Source organism: Pongo abelii, chromosome 3 (assembly GCF_028885655.2).
Source record: "Pongo abelii isolate AG06213 chromosome 3, NHGRI_mPonAbe1-v2.0_pri, whole genome shotgun sequence".
Taxonomy (NCBI): domain Eukaryota; kingdom Metazoa; phylum Chordata; class Mammalia; order Primates; family Hominidae; genus Pongo; species Pongo abelii.
The window spans coordinates 90,787,708-90,807,963 of NC_071988.2; the positions used below are offsets into that span (position 1 = coordinate 90,787,708).

General features: G+C 32.4%; 1 protein-coding gene across 5 annotated transcripts in view; it reads right to left on the reverse strand.

The window, feature by feature from the left end:
* Window positions 1-20,256, reverse strand: part of LOC100447782 (UDP-glucuronosyltransferase 2A1) — a 61,997-nt gene that overhangs the window by 24,532 nt on the left and 17,209 nt on the right. The window contains exons 2-3 of one of the 5 annotated variants that reach the window (XM_054554031.1): window positions 20,115-20,163; window positions 18,803-18,880 (exon numbers count right to left, since the gene is read on the reverse strand). The exons of the other annotated variants lie outside the window; for them this stretch is intronic. Of the exons in view, the coding sequence (XP_054410006.1) occupies window positions 18,803-18,880; window positions 20,115-20,163 (127 nt within the window). The remainder of the gene's footprint in view (window positions 1-18,802; window positions 18,881-20,114; window positions 20,164-20,256) is intronic. 5 annotated transcript variants of the gene reach the window in all.

The following is a 20,256-nucleotide window of genomic DNA, read 5'->3' on the forward strand; positions in this document are numbered from 1 at the left end:
ACCTAACAACCCCACCAAAAACTGTTTTAAGCTGATAAACCCATTCAGTAGTTCCAGGACACAAAATCAACATACAAATATCAGTGGCATTTCTATATGCCAACAGTGAACCATATGTTAAAAAAGGAAGTAATCTCATTTGCAACAGCTACAAATAAAATAAAACACCTGAGAATAAACTGAATCAAATACAAGAAATATATCTACAATGAAAACTATAAAATATGGATGAAAAAGATTGAACAGGACAGAAAAAATGAAAATATGTTTTCTGTTCATAGAATAAAGGAATCGAAAGCATTAAAACATCTATAGCACCCAAAACAAGCTACAGATTCAATGCAATACCTATCAAAATACCAATAAAATTCTTCACAAATTAAAAAATATATACATCTAAACTTTATATGGAACCACAAAAGACCAGAATAGCCAAAGCTATTCTGAGCAAAAAGAACAAAGTTGGAGGAACTACGTTACTTGACTTCAAATTATACTTCAAGGCTAGTAGCCATAACAGCATGGCACTATCATAAAAACAGACATATAGACCAATAGAATAGAATAATGGACACAGAAATAAATCTGTACATCTACAGTAAACTATCTTTCAACAAAGCTGCCAAATACATACATTGTGAAAGGAATGGACTCTTAATGGTGCTGGGAAGCTGGGTATCTATATGTAGAACAATGAAACTGGACCTCTGAGTAGTCTGTTCTCACTTTACTATAAAGAACTATATGAGACTGTGTAGTTTATAAAGAAAAGAGGTTTAATTGACCCACAGTTCCACAGGCTGTACAGGAGGCATGGTTGGGAGGCCTCAGACAACTTACAATTGTGGTGGAAGGGCAATGGGGAAGCAAGCACATCTTCACATGGTGGCAGGAGAGAAAAAGAGATAAGGGGAAAGTGCTACACACTTTTAAACAACTATATCTAGTGAGAACTCACTATCACAAGAAGAGCAAGTGGAAAACCAGATCTCATGATCCAATAACCTTTCAACAGGTCCCTCCCCCAACATTTTGAATTACAATTCAACATGAGATTTGGGTAAGGACACAGGAGACAAACCATATCAATCTCTATCTCTCACCATACGCAAAAATCAAATCACCCTGAAAAATTAAATCACTCTAATTTAAATCTAATCTTTTAATCTTTAAGTTAAATCTCACTGATTTAAAATCCGAAACTTTGAGGAAACACTAAGACAACGTTCTCGGCAGATTTGATTAATAAGACCTCGGAAGCACAGCCATCCAAAGCAAAAATGGACAGATGGGATCACATCAACCTCAACCTAAAAAGCTTCTGCACATTAAAGAAAACAATCAACAAACTAAAGAAATGGTCCACAAAATGGGAGAAAATATTTTCCATGTACCCATCTGACAAGGGATTGATAAGTAGAATATATCAGGAGCTCAAACAATTCAATAAGAAAAGAACGAGTAATCCAAAAAAAAGTGGGTAAAAGATCTGAATATACGTTTCTCAAAAGAACAGCCAACAGGCAAGTGAAGAAATGGTCAACATCACTAATCATCAAAGAAATGCAAGTAAAAACTATAATGAGATATCATCTCAGCCCAGTTCAAATGGCTTTAATCACCCTGCCCCCGCTGCAAAAAAAAAAAAAAAAAAAAAAACAGGCAATAACAAATGCTGGTGAGGATATGGAAAAAGTGAACCCTTGTGCACTGTTGGTGGGAATATAAAATTGGTGCAGCTACTATGGAGAAGAGTATAGATATTTCTCAAAAATCTAAAAAAAAAAAATACCATAAGATCCGACAATCACACTGCTGGGTATATATCCAAATAAAGGAATCAGTATATCAAAGAAATATCTGCACACCCATGTTTATTGCAGTACTGTTCCCAATAGCCAAGATATGGAATCAACCTATATGTGCATCAATGGGTGAATCAACGCACAAGTGAAAATCCTGTCATTTGCAATTACTTGGATGAAACTAGAGTTTCCTCCAGTTAAGTCAAGTGAAATAAGCCAGGCGCGGAAATACAAATATGCCGTGTTTTCACTCACATGTGGAAGCCAAAAACAATAATTAACGAATGAAGATATAGAGAAGATAGAGAGTAGAGAGATGGTTACCAGAGGCTGGAAAAGGTCTTGAGGGGTGGGGAGGGTATAAAGAGGGCATGATTAATAGCTACAAAAATGTAGTTAGAATGAAAAAATCTAGTGTTTGATAGCACAATAGGATGACTATAGTCAATAATAATTTATTGTGTGTTTTAAAATAACTAAGAGTGGAATTGGAATTTTCCTAACATAGAAAAGATAAATGCTTGAGGTTATGGATATCCCAATTATCCTGATTTGATCATTACACATTTATGCTTGCATCAAAATATCACGTTTCCTATAAATAGGTACAACTATTATGTATACATAATAATTAAAAATGAAAACTTGAACAATTATAACATGTACCCCACCAACAAAAAGGAATGAAGCGTTTGCAACTTCCAGTTTGCCATTTCCTGGAAAGCCACTGGCTTACTCATTCAATTAATTTGAGAGAAATGAAGCCAGAAAAAAATGATAATTCTGTCTTCTAACTAGGATATGCAATGATTCATTTAGGGAGATAAGAAATGGAAAAGTATAAGATATAAATCCTCCATTTAGTTGGAACTGTAACTTCTCATTACAACAAAACTGAAAAGCTAATGACACTTTCTAAATTTCTCTGCCATTTTCTTTTTTTTTTTTTTTTTGAATAGTGGTTTCTAAGTTTCATTTTCCCACCTGAAATTGCCTCTGTGTATGTGACATCTATAATCAATGACAATGGAGTAAAGAAACATCTGCATAAGTTTCTGCCCATGTTTTTTTCACTACTGTTTTGTAGTTAAAATGTAGGTGAATAAGAAATATGTAGCTGGTGGAAATGGGATATAATTTCAGTTTCCAATTGCCAGGAAATTCTCAACTTCTCTGATCTTGATTTCTTCATCTGTAAAATACAGATAGAATCACATAACTTTTGTGAGTATTCAACAATAAACTATGTGTAAAAGCACTTTCAAAGCTATAAAACAAAAATGTGCATCCTTTGGCAGTTGCTCAATGTAGGCGTTAGGTTAAAGCTAAATCTCACTTGAGACTTCCTTTTTCTTGAAGCAGTTTATCAAGCTTTAGGATCTGCTGCCCTCATGTGGATAATGGTTGATAGTGCTGAATAAGTACGATGAGTCCAAATTATTAGGAGTTTAATAATTTTGTTGATGGTGTAAAAATAAAGTTCATTTAGATCTACTTATGTTTATACAAAGATATAATATATATGTTTATAACATATAAGAAATGTATATTATAAACAAATTATGTGTACGTATATACGTAGATGTACAAAACCAAGATGAACACACACAACATATTTAATAAGAAATATTGTAGCCATTCTCCAAGCACTAGTTTCCTTCATTTCAGGAAGAAAGACTGTTTCATATTAGGGCTAGTGCAATTTATAAGTTGAAATAATGATATAAATACATTAAAAGTTTAAGTAGATTTCATTAGCAACATACAGGATCCATTAATACGTTCTTTAAAATAACTTTAAACACTAAAATAATATAAATTATTATTCATTATTGGGAATTAACATTTCTAAAAATATTGCCATTATAATACACTTACTATCTAGGATTTTCTGATATAATTTTCAAGATAATTGAAATAAAATATAACTACATTTCAAAATAAAACAGGACAATAATTGTCTTATCTAAAAATCTTCAGGAGTTAGTTTCCTGAGGAAGAAACAAAACCAACACAGTAACAATAACAACAACAAAAATGATAAACAAGACTTTACAATCCTAACATTATTGTGTTTAAATATGTCTTTCGGAAATCATTCACATTTGGGATTTAATGAGAGAAAATTTTCCAGGCCTTAAGAATTTGTTTGTTTGCCATCATTGAATTAGGAGTCTAAATAGATTCGAATTAAAGAAAAATTGGATTACATGTTGTTATATAGAGATTTAGTATCCATGTATGTAATCATCCTAATTCTATGAGAAAATATTATTTCACAGAGAAATAGGCTAGTAAGCCTGTGTATGTGTATGTTTGTGTGTGTGTGTGTGTGTGTGTATGTGTGTGTGTGTGTGTGCTGAAGGGGGAAGAATGTATTAAATTTGGTAAGTCTGGTTATAGTTCTCTTAAAAATATTTTTGGGGCATTAAATTAAATAGAACCAGTAACCCCAGGAACTCATAACCAATCAATCTAATTGGGAGATTCCACTAAAGGATGGCAAAAGGCTTTGTCACAAGAGAAGAGATTTAAAAAGCACAAAAATGTCTTGGTGAATTCTAACACATTTCTAACTTTGTTGGTTGAAAGGGTCTTTGTCTATTTCTGCTGCCAAAAATAAATTTATTTTAACCATGTGGCTGTTGAATGAGAATTTAAATAGACCATATTAATAATATTTTGAAATAAGTTTTCATGTGCAAGTCCACAAAGACTGTATATTGACCATTAATCCCTGAAACCCTCGATATGGTAGAATCCTTATGCTTTTCAGATTCAACTTTGGTTAAAATTTCTTTAAAAGTGTAATTCTAAGTTCAATTAATTCTATGATTATATCAATAAATGTAGAAAAGCCTTAAGTATAATCCAATACCCTTATTGGTTAAAAAATAGAAGTGAAATTTCTTAGACAGATGAAAAATTATAAAACAACTATTAAATGACAAAAAAACAAAATAAGACCAGCAAGAAACCAAACTTGGGAAAATTTTCTACTCAAAATTGAAAGGTTAGAAGAAGTTTTTTAAAAACTCAGGATCAAGACAAAGATGTTGTTTAACATACTTTAAATTAATGTTGAATTTTATAATTTAATTATGCAATAATATATGGAAAAAAGTTTTATATTACACATGTATATACATTTGTAAATGTAGGAATTAAAATTATTTATATCAGAAAAAAGTTTATCAATATTGATAGATATAATTTTAATATACAGGCCACCTGCTGTGGTTCATGCCTACAATCCCAGCACTTTGGGAAGCCAACACAGGAGGATTGCTTGAGCCCAGGAGTTTGAGATCAGCCTGAGCAACACAGGGAGACATGTCTCTATAAAAATAAAAATAAAATTTAGCCAGGTGTGGTGGTGCATGCCTGTAGTCCAGCTACTTTGGAGACTGAGGTTGGAGAATTGCTTGAGCCTGAGAGGCTGAGACTACAGTGAGCCACCATCAGTGGCACTGTACTTCAGCCTGGGTGACAGAGCAAAATCTTGTCTTAATGCATACATACATAAATACATAAAATAAAATAAAATAAATAAAGCCAATATACAAAGTAAATCGCAGTCTTACATACCAAATACAAACAAAAGTGAAATTTTAAAATAACATTAAAGAAGACTCTAAAAGTAATGATATACCCAGAAATAAATCTAACAGAAAAGGAATATTATCTTTTTCGGTGAATTATTCCATTTGTTTGTGTGAAACACATTCTAAAATCTGTGATAAAAAACAATGAACTCAAAATCATCCTGTTACCAAAACCTGGCAGAAACACAACAACAAAAAAATAAAATTCAGGACAATAACCTTGATGAATATTGATGCAAAAATCCTCAACAAAATACTTTCAAACCAAATGCAGCAGCATATCTAAAAGCTAATCCACAACAATCAAATAGGCGTTATCTGCAGAAGGCAAGATTGGTTCAACATACACAAATCAATACATGTGGTTCATCATGTAAACAGAAACACAAAAACCACAAGATTATCTCAATAGGTACACAAAAGGCTTTTGATACCTTTATGCAAAAACTCAATAAACTAAGCATTGAAGAAACATACCTCAAAATAATAAGAGCCATGTATGACAAATCCCCAGCCAACATCATACTGAATGGGGAAAAGCTGTAAGCATTATCCTTATAAATTGGCAAAGACAAGTATGCCCTCTCTCACCACTCCTATTCAACATAGTACTGGAAGTCCTTCCAGAGCAATCAGGAAAGAAAAAAAAATAAAAGGCATCCAAATAGGAAGAGAGAAAGTCAAACTTTCCTGGTTCACACACAGCATGATTCTATATCTAGAAAACCCCATAGTCTCAGTCCCAAAGCTGCTTGAGCTAATAAAAAACTTCAGCAAAGTTTCAAGAAACAAAATATATCTACAAAAATCACTGTCATTCCTATACACCAACAGCAAAGCTGACAGCCAAATCAGGAAGGCAATCCCATCCACAATTGCTAAAAAGAATGAAATACCTAGGAATACAGCTAACCAGGGAAGTGAAAGAGCTCCACAATGAAAATTACAAAACACTGCTCAAAGAATCAGAGATGACACCAACAAATGAAAAAATATTTCATGCTCATAGATAGAAAGAATCAGTCTCATTAAAATGACCATACTGTCCAAAGCAATTTAGAGATTCATGGCTATTCATATTAAACTATTAATACCACTCTTCACAGAATTGGAAATAAAATCTATTTTAAAATATATATGAAACCAAAAAAGAGCCCCAAAAACAAAGACAACACTAATCAAAAAGAACAAAGATGGAGTTATCACATTATCCAACTGTAAACTATATTACAGGGCTACAGTAACCTAAACAGTATGGCACTGGTATAAAAACAGAAACACAGACCAAGGAAACAGAATAGCGAGCTCAGAAATAAGGCTACACAACTAACAACCATCTGATCTTCTACAAAACTGACAAAACCAAACAATAAGAAAAGGATTCCCTATTCAATAAATGGTGCTGGGATAAATGACTAGCCACATACAGAAGATTGAAACTGGACCCTTTTCTTACAACACATACAAATATCAACTCAAGATGAATTAAAAACATAAATATAAAACTCAAAACTATAGAAACCTAGAAGACAACTTAGTCAATACTATTCTGGACATAGAAAGAGGAAATATTTTATGACAAAGATGCCAAAAGCACTCACAACAAAAGCAAAATTTGACAAATGGTATCTAATTAAACTTAAGACCTTCTGCACAGCAAAAGAAACTATCAACAGTAAACAGTCAATCTACAGAATGAGAGAAAATATTTGCAAAGTATGAATCTGGCAAAGGTCTAATATCCAGCATTTATAAGAAACTTAAGCAAACTTACAAGAAAGAAACAAACAACCTCATTAAAAAATGGGCAAAGGACATTCACAGACACTTCACAAAAGAAGACATACATGCGGCCAACAAGTATATTAAAAAGCTAAAAGCTAAATACCACTGATTATTAGAGAAATGACAATTAAAACCACAGTGAGATACCATTTTATATCACTCAGAATAGCTTTTATTAAAAAGTCAAAAAATAACAGATGCTGGTGAGGTTGCAGAGAAAAGGAAACATCTATAAACTGTTGGAAGAAGTGTAAATTAGCTCACCCATTGTGGAAAGCAGTGTGGTGATTCCTCAAAGACTTAAAAACAGAACTACCAGTAAACCCAGCAATCCCATTACTGGGTATATACCTAAAGGAATATAAATCATTCTATTATAAACACACATGCATGTGAATGTTGATTGCAGCATGATTCACAGTAGCAAAAACATAAAGTCAACCTAAATGCCTATCGATGACAGATTGGATAAAGAATGTGTGGTATATATTCATCATGGAAAACTACACAGCCATAAAAAGGAATGAGAATATGTTTTTTTGCAGGAATATAGATGGAGCTGGGGGAGAGTCATTATTCTTAGCAAACTAACGCAGACACAGAACACTAAATACCACATTCTCTCACTTATAAGTTGGAGCTAAACGATGAGAACTCATGGACACAAATAGGGGAACAAAAGACACTAAGGCCTACTTGAGGGTGGATGGTGGCAGGAGGAAAAAGAACAGAAAACATAACTATTGAGTACTAGGCTTAATACCTGGGTCTTGTCATAATCAGCACAACAAACCCCTGTGTACCATATCACCTGCATAACAAACCTGCACATGTACTCCTGAACCAAAAGAGTTTTTCTAAAAAAAAAAAATTAAAAAATTGAACATATGAGCTTAAAATAGCCAAGAGAAATTGTAAGAAAAAAGTTATGAATACTTACCTGAACCTATATCAAAATACATAACAAAGTAATAATATAATGTATAAACCACAAAGATGGGAAATTGGCATACAAAAAGTTAGAGGTCAAAACATATTTATAGCTAAGATGCCAGTGTATTTCATACAACTGAGAAATGGGAAAAAATACGAATTATTTAATTAACGATCTGAAACAATTCTTAACTACATAGAAAGTAAAAGAGAACTGTATTTTTATGTGTAACAAAACCAATTACAAACTCACTAAATAAATAGATTTGAAAAAAATTGTTTTTATGTGTTATCTATATAATAGACACAGGGAATCTATATAATGGATACAATATACTGAATGAATGATATATTATACCTTAATATTATATATGCATTGTATATTGTACTGCCAATTCTTGGTCTAGAGGCTCAAAGGTGAGGGGGGCATGTATTGAGGATTTCATGTGTTATGAACTTTAATTCTATACATGATGTCTAGGCAATGGGATGCTGCTATTGTCTAGCAAAAAGAAGAAAATCTTCACATGACCCCTAGGGTCAACAGGAATATAGAGGTTCAAGGTCCTCAAACACATTAATCCAGCGGTCCACATACTATATCTTGGCTTTGGTGTAGGAGATTTCCTGACATAAAGTGCTAAAAATTCAGCATCATTTATAATTCTGCTAAGCCAACAATTAGGTCTTGGCTGTAATTTTCAACATACTCTAGCCACTTGCTATGGGTCATAAGGGTCTCTTTAAAAATTGTCATGGATGTGTTCTGCTTTATATTGTGTCCTGAGTTATACGTGTCTGAATTAATTGAAATTTTCTACCTTCTCTTACTGAAGGCAATAAACACAGCTAACAGCTACATAATTCTTATAATTATTATTGCTTCCACACTTCTCAATTATTGATTTGGCACAAGCTAGTCCATCCTCTTCCATCTGTTCCATGTGACAATTCACCAAAAATGAAAATCGTAGTAATTGTGATTGTACTGCATGCCAAGTGATACCACTACCCCATTTCTACCAGTAATGTAGTCTTTACAGCTATCTAGCCTAGGATTACTACAATATAACACTCTGTTTTGAGTTCCCCAAGAAACAGGCGCTGAGAAAAGAATTTGAATACAAGTAATTTCTGTGAGAATCATCCCGAAGTAACACCACAAAGGCAGTGGATAAAATGGGGTAGGGAAAAGACAAAAGCCAATATGAATGTATTACCAAGTCACTTGCCACTGCAGGAAACTGTGCATACATGTAAAAAAATAGCATAATATTTAACAGAATAGTTTATGTAAATATTTTTAAAAACACAAAATAATATTTTATGTTATTTAATGATAGATACAAAATGCACAAAGACATACAACAGATGCAAAGAATTGAAGTCACAGTTTTAAAAAGCAAATGAGCAGCCAAGGTATAAAAAACTGTGTAGTAATATTTAATTTCTTCAGATGGCTATCAAATATATTAGGATTTATCTCAAGTTATCTGTAAAATTATATGTAATACATTATAAAAATAACTCAAGTAAAACCTTTGAGATGCAGGTAGAAAATTGAGCTTAACGCTTTTTAAAACAGATTCATTTGAAAGTAAATTAAATAAAAATAAAGACTTTTGAGCAACAGCATTTCAGAAAATACAAACAGGAAAGAAAAAGATTTTACAAAATTAATGCTGGCCAAAATGCCCAGAACAAGCACCTTAAAGAAGCATCTTATATATTGTGAAATGTAACAAAAAATGTTAATTTTCACAAATTATTTTTCCATGAACAATATGAACTCTGTTATTTCCTCATTTATTTTCTGTGTGCTTGTATTATCAATCACTGAGAGAGGACCATCGTAATCTCCAAGTATAAATGGGAATCTGTCTATTTCTCCTTTAATTTTCATCAATTTACTTTCTTTACTTTGATCCTGTTAGGTACATACATATTTGTGATTATTATGTCTTCTTGATGAATTTAACACCTTTACTTATAAAATGACCTTTATTCTCATAATAATCATTTCTCTGAAGATCTACTTTACCTAACATTAATGCAGCCACTTCACCTTTACTTTACTGTTAGTATCATAGGTATATTCATTTTATTTTTAACCTTTTTCTTTATGAGTTTCTTAAGATAGTACAGAGTTTAGTCTTGCTTTTTTAAAAAAAATCTAATTTGACAACGTCTAACTATTGGTGAGGGTTGTGAGAACTTTACACTTAATGTGATTATCTACATGTTTGAGTTGGGATTTATCATTTTGCTATTTTTTTAATTTATCTCATCTCTTTTTTGTTCTTTTTTTCTTTCCTATCTTCATTTTTATTAGTTGAACATATTTTATGATCCTAGTTGATATTTTTATTAGCTTATTAAATATTCTTTTTTTTTGCTCTACCTTTGTTGTGGTTGTAAAATTTGCAGTTATTATCATTTTTAGCATAACAACTTTACAACAGTATACTTCCTGTATCTCTTCGCAGATTTTGTGCTATTGTTGCCATACAGTTTATATCTATGTACTGTAACTTCAAAATACAATAAATATCGGTAGTTATTATTTTGGTTTTAAGCATTCATTTAAACTTTAGTAATATTAAATAAAATTTTTAATGTCTTTTTTATTCATTGACTTATTTACAATTTTTGTCTCTCCATTCATTTGTCTAGATCTAAATTTTTACTTGAGATCATTTTTCTTCTGCCTTCAACATTTCTTCAAGAAGTGGGGGTCTACACAAGATTAATTTTCTTGGTTCTTGTAGCAACAAAAAAAATTCAGCCTTTATTTTTAAAATTATATTGGCTGGGTATTAAATTTACTGGGAATATATGTATTAGTTATAATAATTTTAATTTATTTTAGTACTTTTTAGGTGTAACTGCTGTTTTTAGTTTGCATTGCTTTTAATGAGAAGTCTGTTTTCATTCCTTTCTTTTTTTCTTTGCTAGATGAAGTACTTTTTAAATTTTCCGTCCATTTTTCAGATTTTCTCTTTATCACTGTTCAGTATATTGATTATGATATGATAGAGGCATTTTATTTTTCTTTTTACTTGGTTAATTGAACTTCTTGGATATATTTGTATATGGAATTCACCAAATTTGAAAAATTTAGGGGCATTATTTATTTTTTTTTCTGCTGATGCTCCTTCCTTTAGGATATTGAAATACTATATGTTAGGATGCTTTGTTTATTTTGTGGGGAAAGGAGAAGTGATTATTTTTCTTTATTTTTCATTTTGTATAGTTTCTATTACTATATCTTTAAATTTTTTTTTCTATGCTGTGTCCAATCTATTAACACTATCCAATGTATTCTTAATTTTAGATATTGTGTGTTTTATCTGTGGTAGTTTAATATGGGCTCATTTTTAGATATTTTATTTTTCTCTTTATATGCTTACTTTCATGTTCTTTTGGCCGTACCCTATTTTTTTTAGGTCTACACTATATCACTTATGTAAATTTAAAATTTGCATACAGAAATACAGAGCAACTGCTAAGTAGTGTAAAGATGTATCTTTTCAAAAGCCCCAGGCGGGAAGACTTAAAAAATCAATAAACAAATATTAAAATTAATTAGTCTTGCAAGTTGTCCAACATAATATCAAATTACAAAATTCAATAGCATTCTCTAACCCAGATACAACTACAAAATGTAACAAAATAAGATGTTTAGAATTGCAACAAAAACTATCATCAAAGAGTTATCTTAAAGATACTCAATAACCACAAGCTATCTATAATAGCTGTTTTAGAGTACTTGTCTACTAATTCTATCCTCTATGTCATGACTGTGAACTTGTCTATTTAATATTATGGCATTTGTTGCTGTCAGTCATATATTTATGCTTTGTTAAATACTTCATAACTTTTTTTTCTGATTTTACCTTGTTGGATACTGGGCTATTTTTTTAATTCTTTTAAATATTTGGACGCTTTGATCTGGTAGAGAGATACTTGTAATTTCATCCACTAGAAGCCTGCTTTTAAGTTTATTAGATCATATTCTAACATTTTATTTCAGAGTAAATTTTATTCCACCAAAGAGGCAATACACATCTAAAGACTCTACTTTGATGTTTGGAGACCTTTAACCATGGCCAAAAAAAACTATATACATATGTATGATTTTTATATACATATGTATATACGAAGTAACTATTATTGGACCACCTACTATTTCTAGTTGTTTTATGCCTTGTTTCAGTAGTTTCCTTACATTCATGTGCAGATCAGTATTCCAAAACACAAAACAGACTTGAGGATATTTATTGGGTATTATGCTCACTACTGGGTGATGGGATTATTCATACATCAAGCATTAGTGACATGCAATATACTCAGATAACAAACTTGCACATATACCCTTGGAAACTAAAATAAAAGCAGAAGATAAAAAATAAAATATAATGTTACTACGAAAGAAAGCTGGTCATTTAAAAATTTTTCATTATTCCTTTTATATTCATTATTGGAATTAAGAGATTGCTTGTTCATTGAACAGTTTATTTATACAGTATAAACTAAAATATTAATTAATTTTATTTTATGTGTTCTATTCAATCATACTAATTATTTATTTTGTTTCTCAAATTTTCCCAGATTTTGGAAACTTCTTCACAGTAGTTCCTGTATTCTTTTGAAATGGCTCCATCATTTCTGAGCACTTTTGACTTTTTGGCATTACTAGATGGTTTAGATTCTTCTGTTTTCCCTGCCTCAAACTTAAAATTAAACACTTCTCCAGTGAATGGTATTTTATTTTACTAGATAATGGCATATAAAACTCAAGATGTATATTATAGGCATATTCATTGTTACTGGGGTTTCATGTGTTTTCAGTGGACAAAGAGAGAAAATATATTTGCACATACTGACACACATATAAACATTTTCTATTATCTACTTCTAAATAATTTTTAACAGTAAAAATCCTTTGCCACAATAACACAATGTTTACCTATTTGATAAGTCTTAATAAATACATGAAATTTGTTTTGGAATTACTCAGAGATTTGTAAAAAAAAAATCAAATTCACTGCTTATGGAAAAATATTTGTCTTATAAATGAGTCTCTTAACAGCATTGAAACAGTACTACTAGACTCATACCACATACTACAGTACTACATAATAGACTCATATGATTTTATGCATAGATTATAACAAAATTCCAAATAATAAATATTTTTTCTTCCATAGGCAGACAGGCAGGCAGGCAGGCAGGCATGCAGGAAGGAAGGAAGGAAAAAAGAAAGAAAGAAAGAAAGAAAGAAAGAAAGAAAGAAAGAAAGAAAGAAAGAAAGAAAGAAAGAAAGAAAGAAAGAAAGAAAGAAAGAAAGGAAGGAAGGAAGGAAGGAAGGAAGGAAGGAAGGAAGGAAGGAAGGAAGGAAGGAAGGAAGGAAGGAAGGAAGGAGGAAGGAAGGAAGGAAGGAGGAAGGAAGGAAGGAAGGAAGGAAGGAAGGAAGGAAGGAAAGGAAGGAAGGAAGGAAGGAAGGAAAGAAAGAAAGAAAGAAAGAGAAAGACAGACAGGAAGAGAAGAAAGAAAAAAGAAAATCTCCTAATGCCAATTCAAACTCTTCAGAAAAGGACTGAAGAACAAATATATTTAAGGTTCATTAACACTCATGAATACAAAGGCAAGTGTCCCTGTATCAAATTATGAGCAAACTGGAATTAATGATGAGCAAGAAAATATAAAATATTAGTATTACATTGAAATTAACTCAAGATGGAAGGAGGGATAAATAGAAAATTTGTAAATGTCATAGACAATATTACAGGTTAAAAGAGAATGGAGATAAAAATATTAAAATATTATTAATTTTTGCATACTGACCCTTTATCATATATATGTTTTACGAATATTTACTTCCATTCCACAGATTGCCTTTTAAGTTTGTTGATTGTCTCTTTTGGTGGCCAGAAGCTATTTTAGGTTGATATAATCCCACTTGTCTGTTTTTGCTTTTGGTGTTATATCCAAGAAATTATTGCCAAGGTCAATGTCAAGAAGCATTTCCCCATGTTTTCTTCCAGGGTTTTTGTGGTTTTAGGTCTTAGGTTGAATATTTAATTTGTCTCAGGGCACCAAAATGTCCACGTTACCCAAAACAACCCAGATTCAATGAATCCATATCAAAATCCCATTGGCATTTTTTAAAGAAATAGAAAAAACAAAACCAAAATTTATATGGAGCCACAAAAAAAACAAACAAATATTCAAAGCAACTTTGTGCAAGAAGAGAAAAGCTGGAGACATCACACTCCCTAGTTTCAAAATACACTACAAAGTGACAAGAATACAAACAGTATTAAAACACACATATAGACCAAGGGAACAAAATGGAGAGCCTAGAAAGAAACCCATCCATGTATGGTCAGCTGGTCTTTCAACAAGATGTCAAGAATATACGATGAACAGAGTAGTCTCTTCAATAAATGATGTCGGGAACACTAAATATCCACAAGCAAAAGAAGGAAATTGGAGCCTTATTTTAAGCCATACCTCTTCAAATTTGATGAAAAAAATTCTTAAAACTTAGAAAACAGAACTTTTTTGAATTAATACAATGGTTATATATTTAACGTAAGTTTAAATGGGAGAAAAAAATAAAAGCATTTTCTTTAAAAGCAAATATATGAATGATCTAGAATTCCTACTTCTACTTAATACTAAATGTAAAGTTTCAGCTTACAAAATAAAATACATGTGAAATGCCTAAAAACTGAATAAAAGAAAAAAGACTGCCATAACTTTTACATGCTATTATGGTCTATATTAAAATTCAAAGGAACCCACAGCCACTATTAAGTTATAGTCTACACTGAAAGAGACAATCTTGCAATTTCCCTCAGCTATTAGTCTCAAAGGGGATTCATTGTTGAACCCAAATTGATACCAAAGAGAAAGGGAGCCAGGTGATACCAGGTGATACATGGTTACACTCTTCTCCTGACTATGTTAAAGCTACCTTTGTCATTTCCCCAGTACCACAAGCCATACCTGTTTTCAAACATTGCTATTCCCTCTCCTTTTAACCACTTTCACTTGAATTTTGCAGATTCAATGATACTCACACATTCTACTCTGAGATACTACAAATGATGGGAATATTAATACTCCTCCAAGTAGAAAGGGAGCCAGGTAATACAGTCAATAAAAGTAGCTTCCTAGGACTACGAATAGCGTTCATTCAGGAGGTGTACTGCAAAGTGTTTACTTTGCAGGTCTGGATTTCTCAACTTGTACATTTCCAAAAAAGGCTCATGTTCTTATATTCAAGAGGGGCTCATACCTGGCTCCTAAGAGCTGAGTTCCAATCTTTTGGAATACAGTGCCTAATAAGAGTGTTTTTGTATATCTGAGGTCTTGGTCCACATTAGTTTGACCAGATAGTTTGTGTTATCAATGTGATTTGCCATGATCACCAGTTTTTGCTCTGAGGGTCTAGAGTCTGGGTAGCTGAGGTTAGTCAAACAGGCCCTAGACATCTATGTGATTGAGCCTTAGCAATAACCCAAGACATCAAGGTTCAGGTGAGCTAGTTGATAAAACTGCATCCCGTCACCACATATCATTGCTAGGAATATTAAATAAATCCTGTGCAACTCTACTGGAAGAGGACCCCTGCAAGCTTGCAACTGATCTTTTCTGGGCTACCCTTCATGGGTCTTTCCCCTCTCCTTATTTTAATCTGTATTATTTTGTTATAATAAATCATAACCATGAGTCTAGCAGCTTCTGAGTCCTGTGAGTCTTTCTAGTGAATCATCGAGTCTCAGAGTAGATCTATAAGAATAATCAGTAAGATGTTATGAATATTTTGGTAAAACAAAATGTATATTATCATTGCAATAGAAATTTCTTTGTAAAATATTTTTTCCTTAATCTTGAATGTACAAGTATAGTTAAAATTCCAAAATACCACATGAAAAATAATTTACTGGAATTTATTTCTCATATTTAAATGTGACTTTAAATGACACTATTATATTGTAATTAAGATTATATTAAAAGATTATATTAAAATATATAACTAAAATACAGCCATATGGATCAGAGCTGTAAGTTTCTATTCTTATAGACATTTGTCTTTCTCTTTGTTTTAATGAGGATATACCAATAGTAATAGCTCCATCTGCAGTTGGCTATGATTTATTTTTTTCTCCTGCAATTTTTGATGTAGTTGGAGTGAGGCCATATGCAACAGGGTCTTTAAGCCATTTCCTTCTTCCCAGATGTGCCATGCAGTGTCTTTACTCTTTATAACTCCCCATTCCCACCTCTTCCTGGTTACACTCTTATCCTGACTATGTTAAAGCTACCTTTGTCATTTTCCCAGCATCACAAGCCATAGTTTTTATCAACCATCACTATTCCCTCTCCTTTTAACCACCTTCATTTGAATTTTGCAGATTCAATGATATTTACACATTGTACTCTAAGCTACTACAAATCACTGTGAATATCAATACTCCTCCAAGTAGAAAAGCATTATAAACAGGGAATTATAAAATAGGCCTCTAAGAAAACCCCAGAGGAATGCAAGTTAAAATGAGACATATTTTCAACAAACTGGTCACAAAATAAAAACCATTTATTATAGCCAAGATGCCAAGGATGTATGAAAATTATATGTGTTTTATTATGTTAACGAACTGGTATAGAGACCCTAAAGACGACACCGTGAATGCAATTCTACCGCTGGAGGAATTCCTGATTTACCAAGTCTCCAGCACACCCACATACACACAACACACAAATATACTATATATCAATTGTACATATATTATATATATACATACATGTAAGAATTACACAGTGGTGTGTGCTAAAGAATACATGACTAAGTGGCAGAGTTAACAATACTACTTAAATGTCATTAGTAACTTGAATGTGATCTCTGTGATAGGATGTCCCAGCTCTCTAGATATGGAATCATCGACATAACCTTTCTATTGTTCTCTTTCTTAAACTATAACACTACTTTCTCATTTGAAAAAGAGAATCAGTGATATCTATCTCAATATCAAATGCTTTATTTTTTACTTCCTATTGACATCTTTTCTTTGGAAAAGCAGAGAGCTAGGGCTTGAGTGAATCCTAGAATCACAAAGATACCTATACTATTTTAGTGAAATTAGTTAAGTGGGCTTTGGAGGTAGATAGATCTATCTTCCCATATTTTTTCAAAATGATGTTTGTCAAAGAGAGAGTTACTTAATTTTTACTGTTTTTATTTTATCATAAAATTAAAATGATAATATTTTATAAATATATTGTGAAAATTAGTAATAATAATCCAAATGTTTAGAAAAATGCTTCAGTGGAGAGTTTCAGTAATCACAAATTTTAAAACTAAACTGAAGATTACAGCACAAGAAAGTAGGCTGTCAACACATTTACTGCCTAATCATCAATAATGAGAAATAGTTCAGTTATCTTTCCAAAGTATATAACAGAATATACAAAAATATAACAGAATGAAGAATACTATTTGAGATGAGAAGCCATCTCAAATAGTCAGATTGTGTATCTAAACCTGCCAAGCAAGGAGAGGAGTGTGTACATGGGCATTTCTGGGTGTGTCCACTAATTATCCCAGCTGACAACCTGAAAAAGAGAACAACTATAGCCACTACATCAGGATATTTTGGGAATTTGAAGACGACGGACAGATTACTAGGCTCCACTGATGCTGGGACACCAACTTTAATGAAATCACAATTGAGCTAAAAACAAAGATTAGTTGAATTCAATTTCTATTCTAACACAAGGCTACCACTTCACACTACCTTTAGTTGGCACTTTTGTCAAGAAAAGACAGAAAATATCTGGAAACATGGGTTCCAAAATAGTATCATTAGAAGGACAATATAAGCACCACAATTTGTATGAATCCAATAAATACCACATCATAGTTATTAGTTTTTCTTTATTCCTAAAATTGTTCACTTATGTGATGTATATTAACTTTATTTTTGAAAAAGATTCACAAAAATGAAAGATCTATTCCTATGTGTTTATTTGCAATAACAAAATGGTCTATGAGTTCAAAGATAATTACATTCAGAGCAAATTTTAAAAGGTTCAAGGTGTTTTGATATAAATATAAAAGAAATTACAAAATAATTTGATTTGCTACCATGAAAGAAGAGGGAACGCATAACATGTAATGTTACAAAGCTCAAAAGGACTAGGTTTGGGGGTTAATAAGGGGTCTGCATTAAAGATAAGGTACATTTTTTTTCCACAAGTAGGGAAATTCTTTTTTAGTTTACACACAGCACCTTTCAGAATTGAAGTTGAGTTGCTGATGATGCCAGTACACCCACATTATGATTTCTTTGAAACATCCAATGGCTTCATCATTTAGGCCAAAAGAGCACAATCTCACTGAGAATAATTTCTATTTATGACAAACTAAAAACAGGCAGGTGGCAAACTTCTTATGTACGACAATAGTAAATATGGAAATCATCCTTGGTGAATATATTTTTATAAAGAAGTAACTGGCCTGGCACAATGACTCAGGACTGTAATCCCAGCACTTCGGGAGGCAGAGGCGGGCGGATCACGAGGTCAGGAGTTCGAGACCTGCCTGGCCAACATAGTGAAACCCCGTCTCTACTAAAAATACAAAAATTAGCCAGACATGGTGGCGGGAGCCTGTAACCCCAGCTACTCTGGAGGCAGAGGCAGGAAAATTGCTTGAACCCAGGAGGCGGGGGTTGCAGTGAGCTGAGATTGCGCCGTTGCACTCCAGCCTGAGCGACAGTGCAAGACTCGGTCAAAAAAAAAAAAAGAAAGTAACTATATTTAAGACAACTTTTATTTTTAATCAAGGAATATATTATGCACTAGAGATTCTTGATGGCTTACAAACCGGACGTGGGTGACAATTTAATCATGATGTTAAAGTTAAAATGATAAGAGGATGTAGTAAAAAGTCCACCAAAGAAAACTAAAAGTGAGTAAGAATGAAGAATGAGAACTAAGAGGTGGGAGTTATTCAGCCTAAGTATCTGAAAAGGTCTGGGTAGTGGCCTTGTTAGAAAGAAATCCCAGAGAATGACTGATGTGTTAGTTACACACTACACATTTAATGAAACAAATCACACTGTACAGTTTATGTACTTTTTATCACATAAAAATTATACCTTAATAAAAGCAATAGAGATCAACAGAGTGGATACAATGAAAATAAATACCAAAAAGAACAATACCAAGTGTGGATGACAATGGAGAAGAGCTGGAACCCTAGTATATGGCTAGTAGGTTTACTAGTTTGTACAACCTTTTGGGAAGCTAAATTTTAATGGTATCTATGACCTGTCAATTCCACTCTCACGAATATATCCAACAGTATGGCATACATGTATTCACCAATATTAGGTACAAGAATGTTCAAAGCAGTGTTCATCATAAGGTGGCAAAACCAAAATAGCCTAAATTTCCATCAGTAGTAGAATGGATGAATAAAATGTGATACATTAATTCAATAGACTCCGTATAGCTATAAGAATGAGCACAGCATATCTACATGCAACAACTTGTACGAATTTCAAAAACATAATATTAATCAAAATAAGCAAAATACAAAGGAGTACATAATGTGTGATTCAACTATATAACGTTAAAGTGAAGGAAAATTGATCTATGGTATCAGAAGCCAAGAAAGTGTTTACCCTTAAATAGGAGTTGTGGGGATTGATAAGTGGATGAAAGAGGAGTTATGTATTGCATTCATGTTTTGTTTATTAATTTGAGTGCTGGTTGCAAGGGTGGGGTTATTTCGTGAAACTTCAATGAGCTATAAAGTTTAGGATTTCTGTTTTACAGAAAGATTACACAAAATTTTAAAAACCCGGGCGTGCGCAGTGGCTCACGCCTGTAATCTCAGCACTTTGGGAGGCCGAGGCGGGCGAATCAGGAGCTCAGGAGATCGAGACCATCCTGGCTAACATGGTGAAACCCCATCTCTACTAAAAATACAAAAAAATAGCAACAGAGTAAGAGTCCATCTCAAAAAAAAAAAAAAAAAAAGAAAGAGAGAAATAAGGTTCAGTTAAATTTGATGGTGCCATGCAGAACACTTGGCCTGCCCAAAATTTATT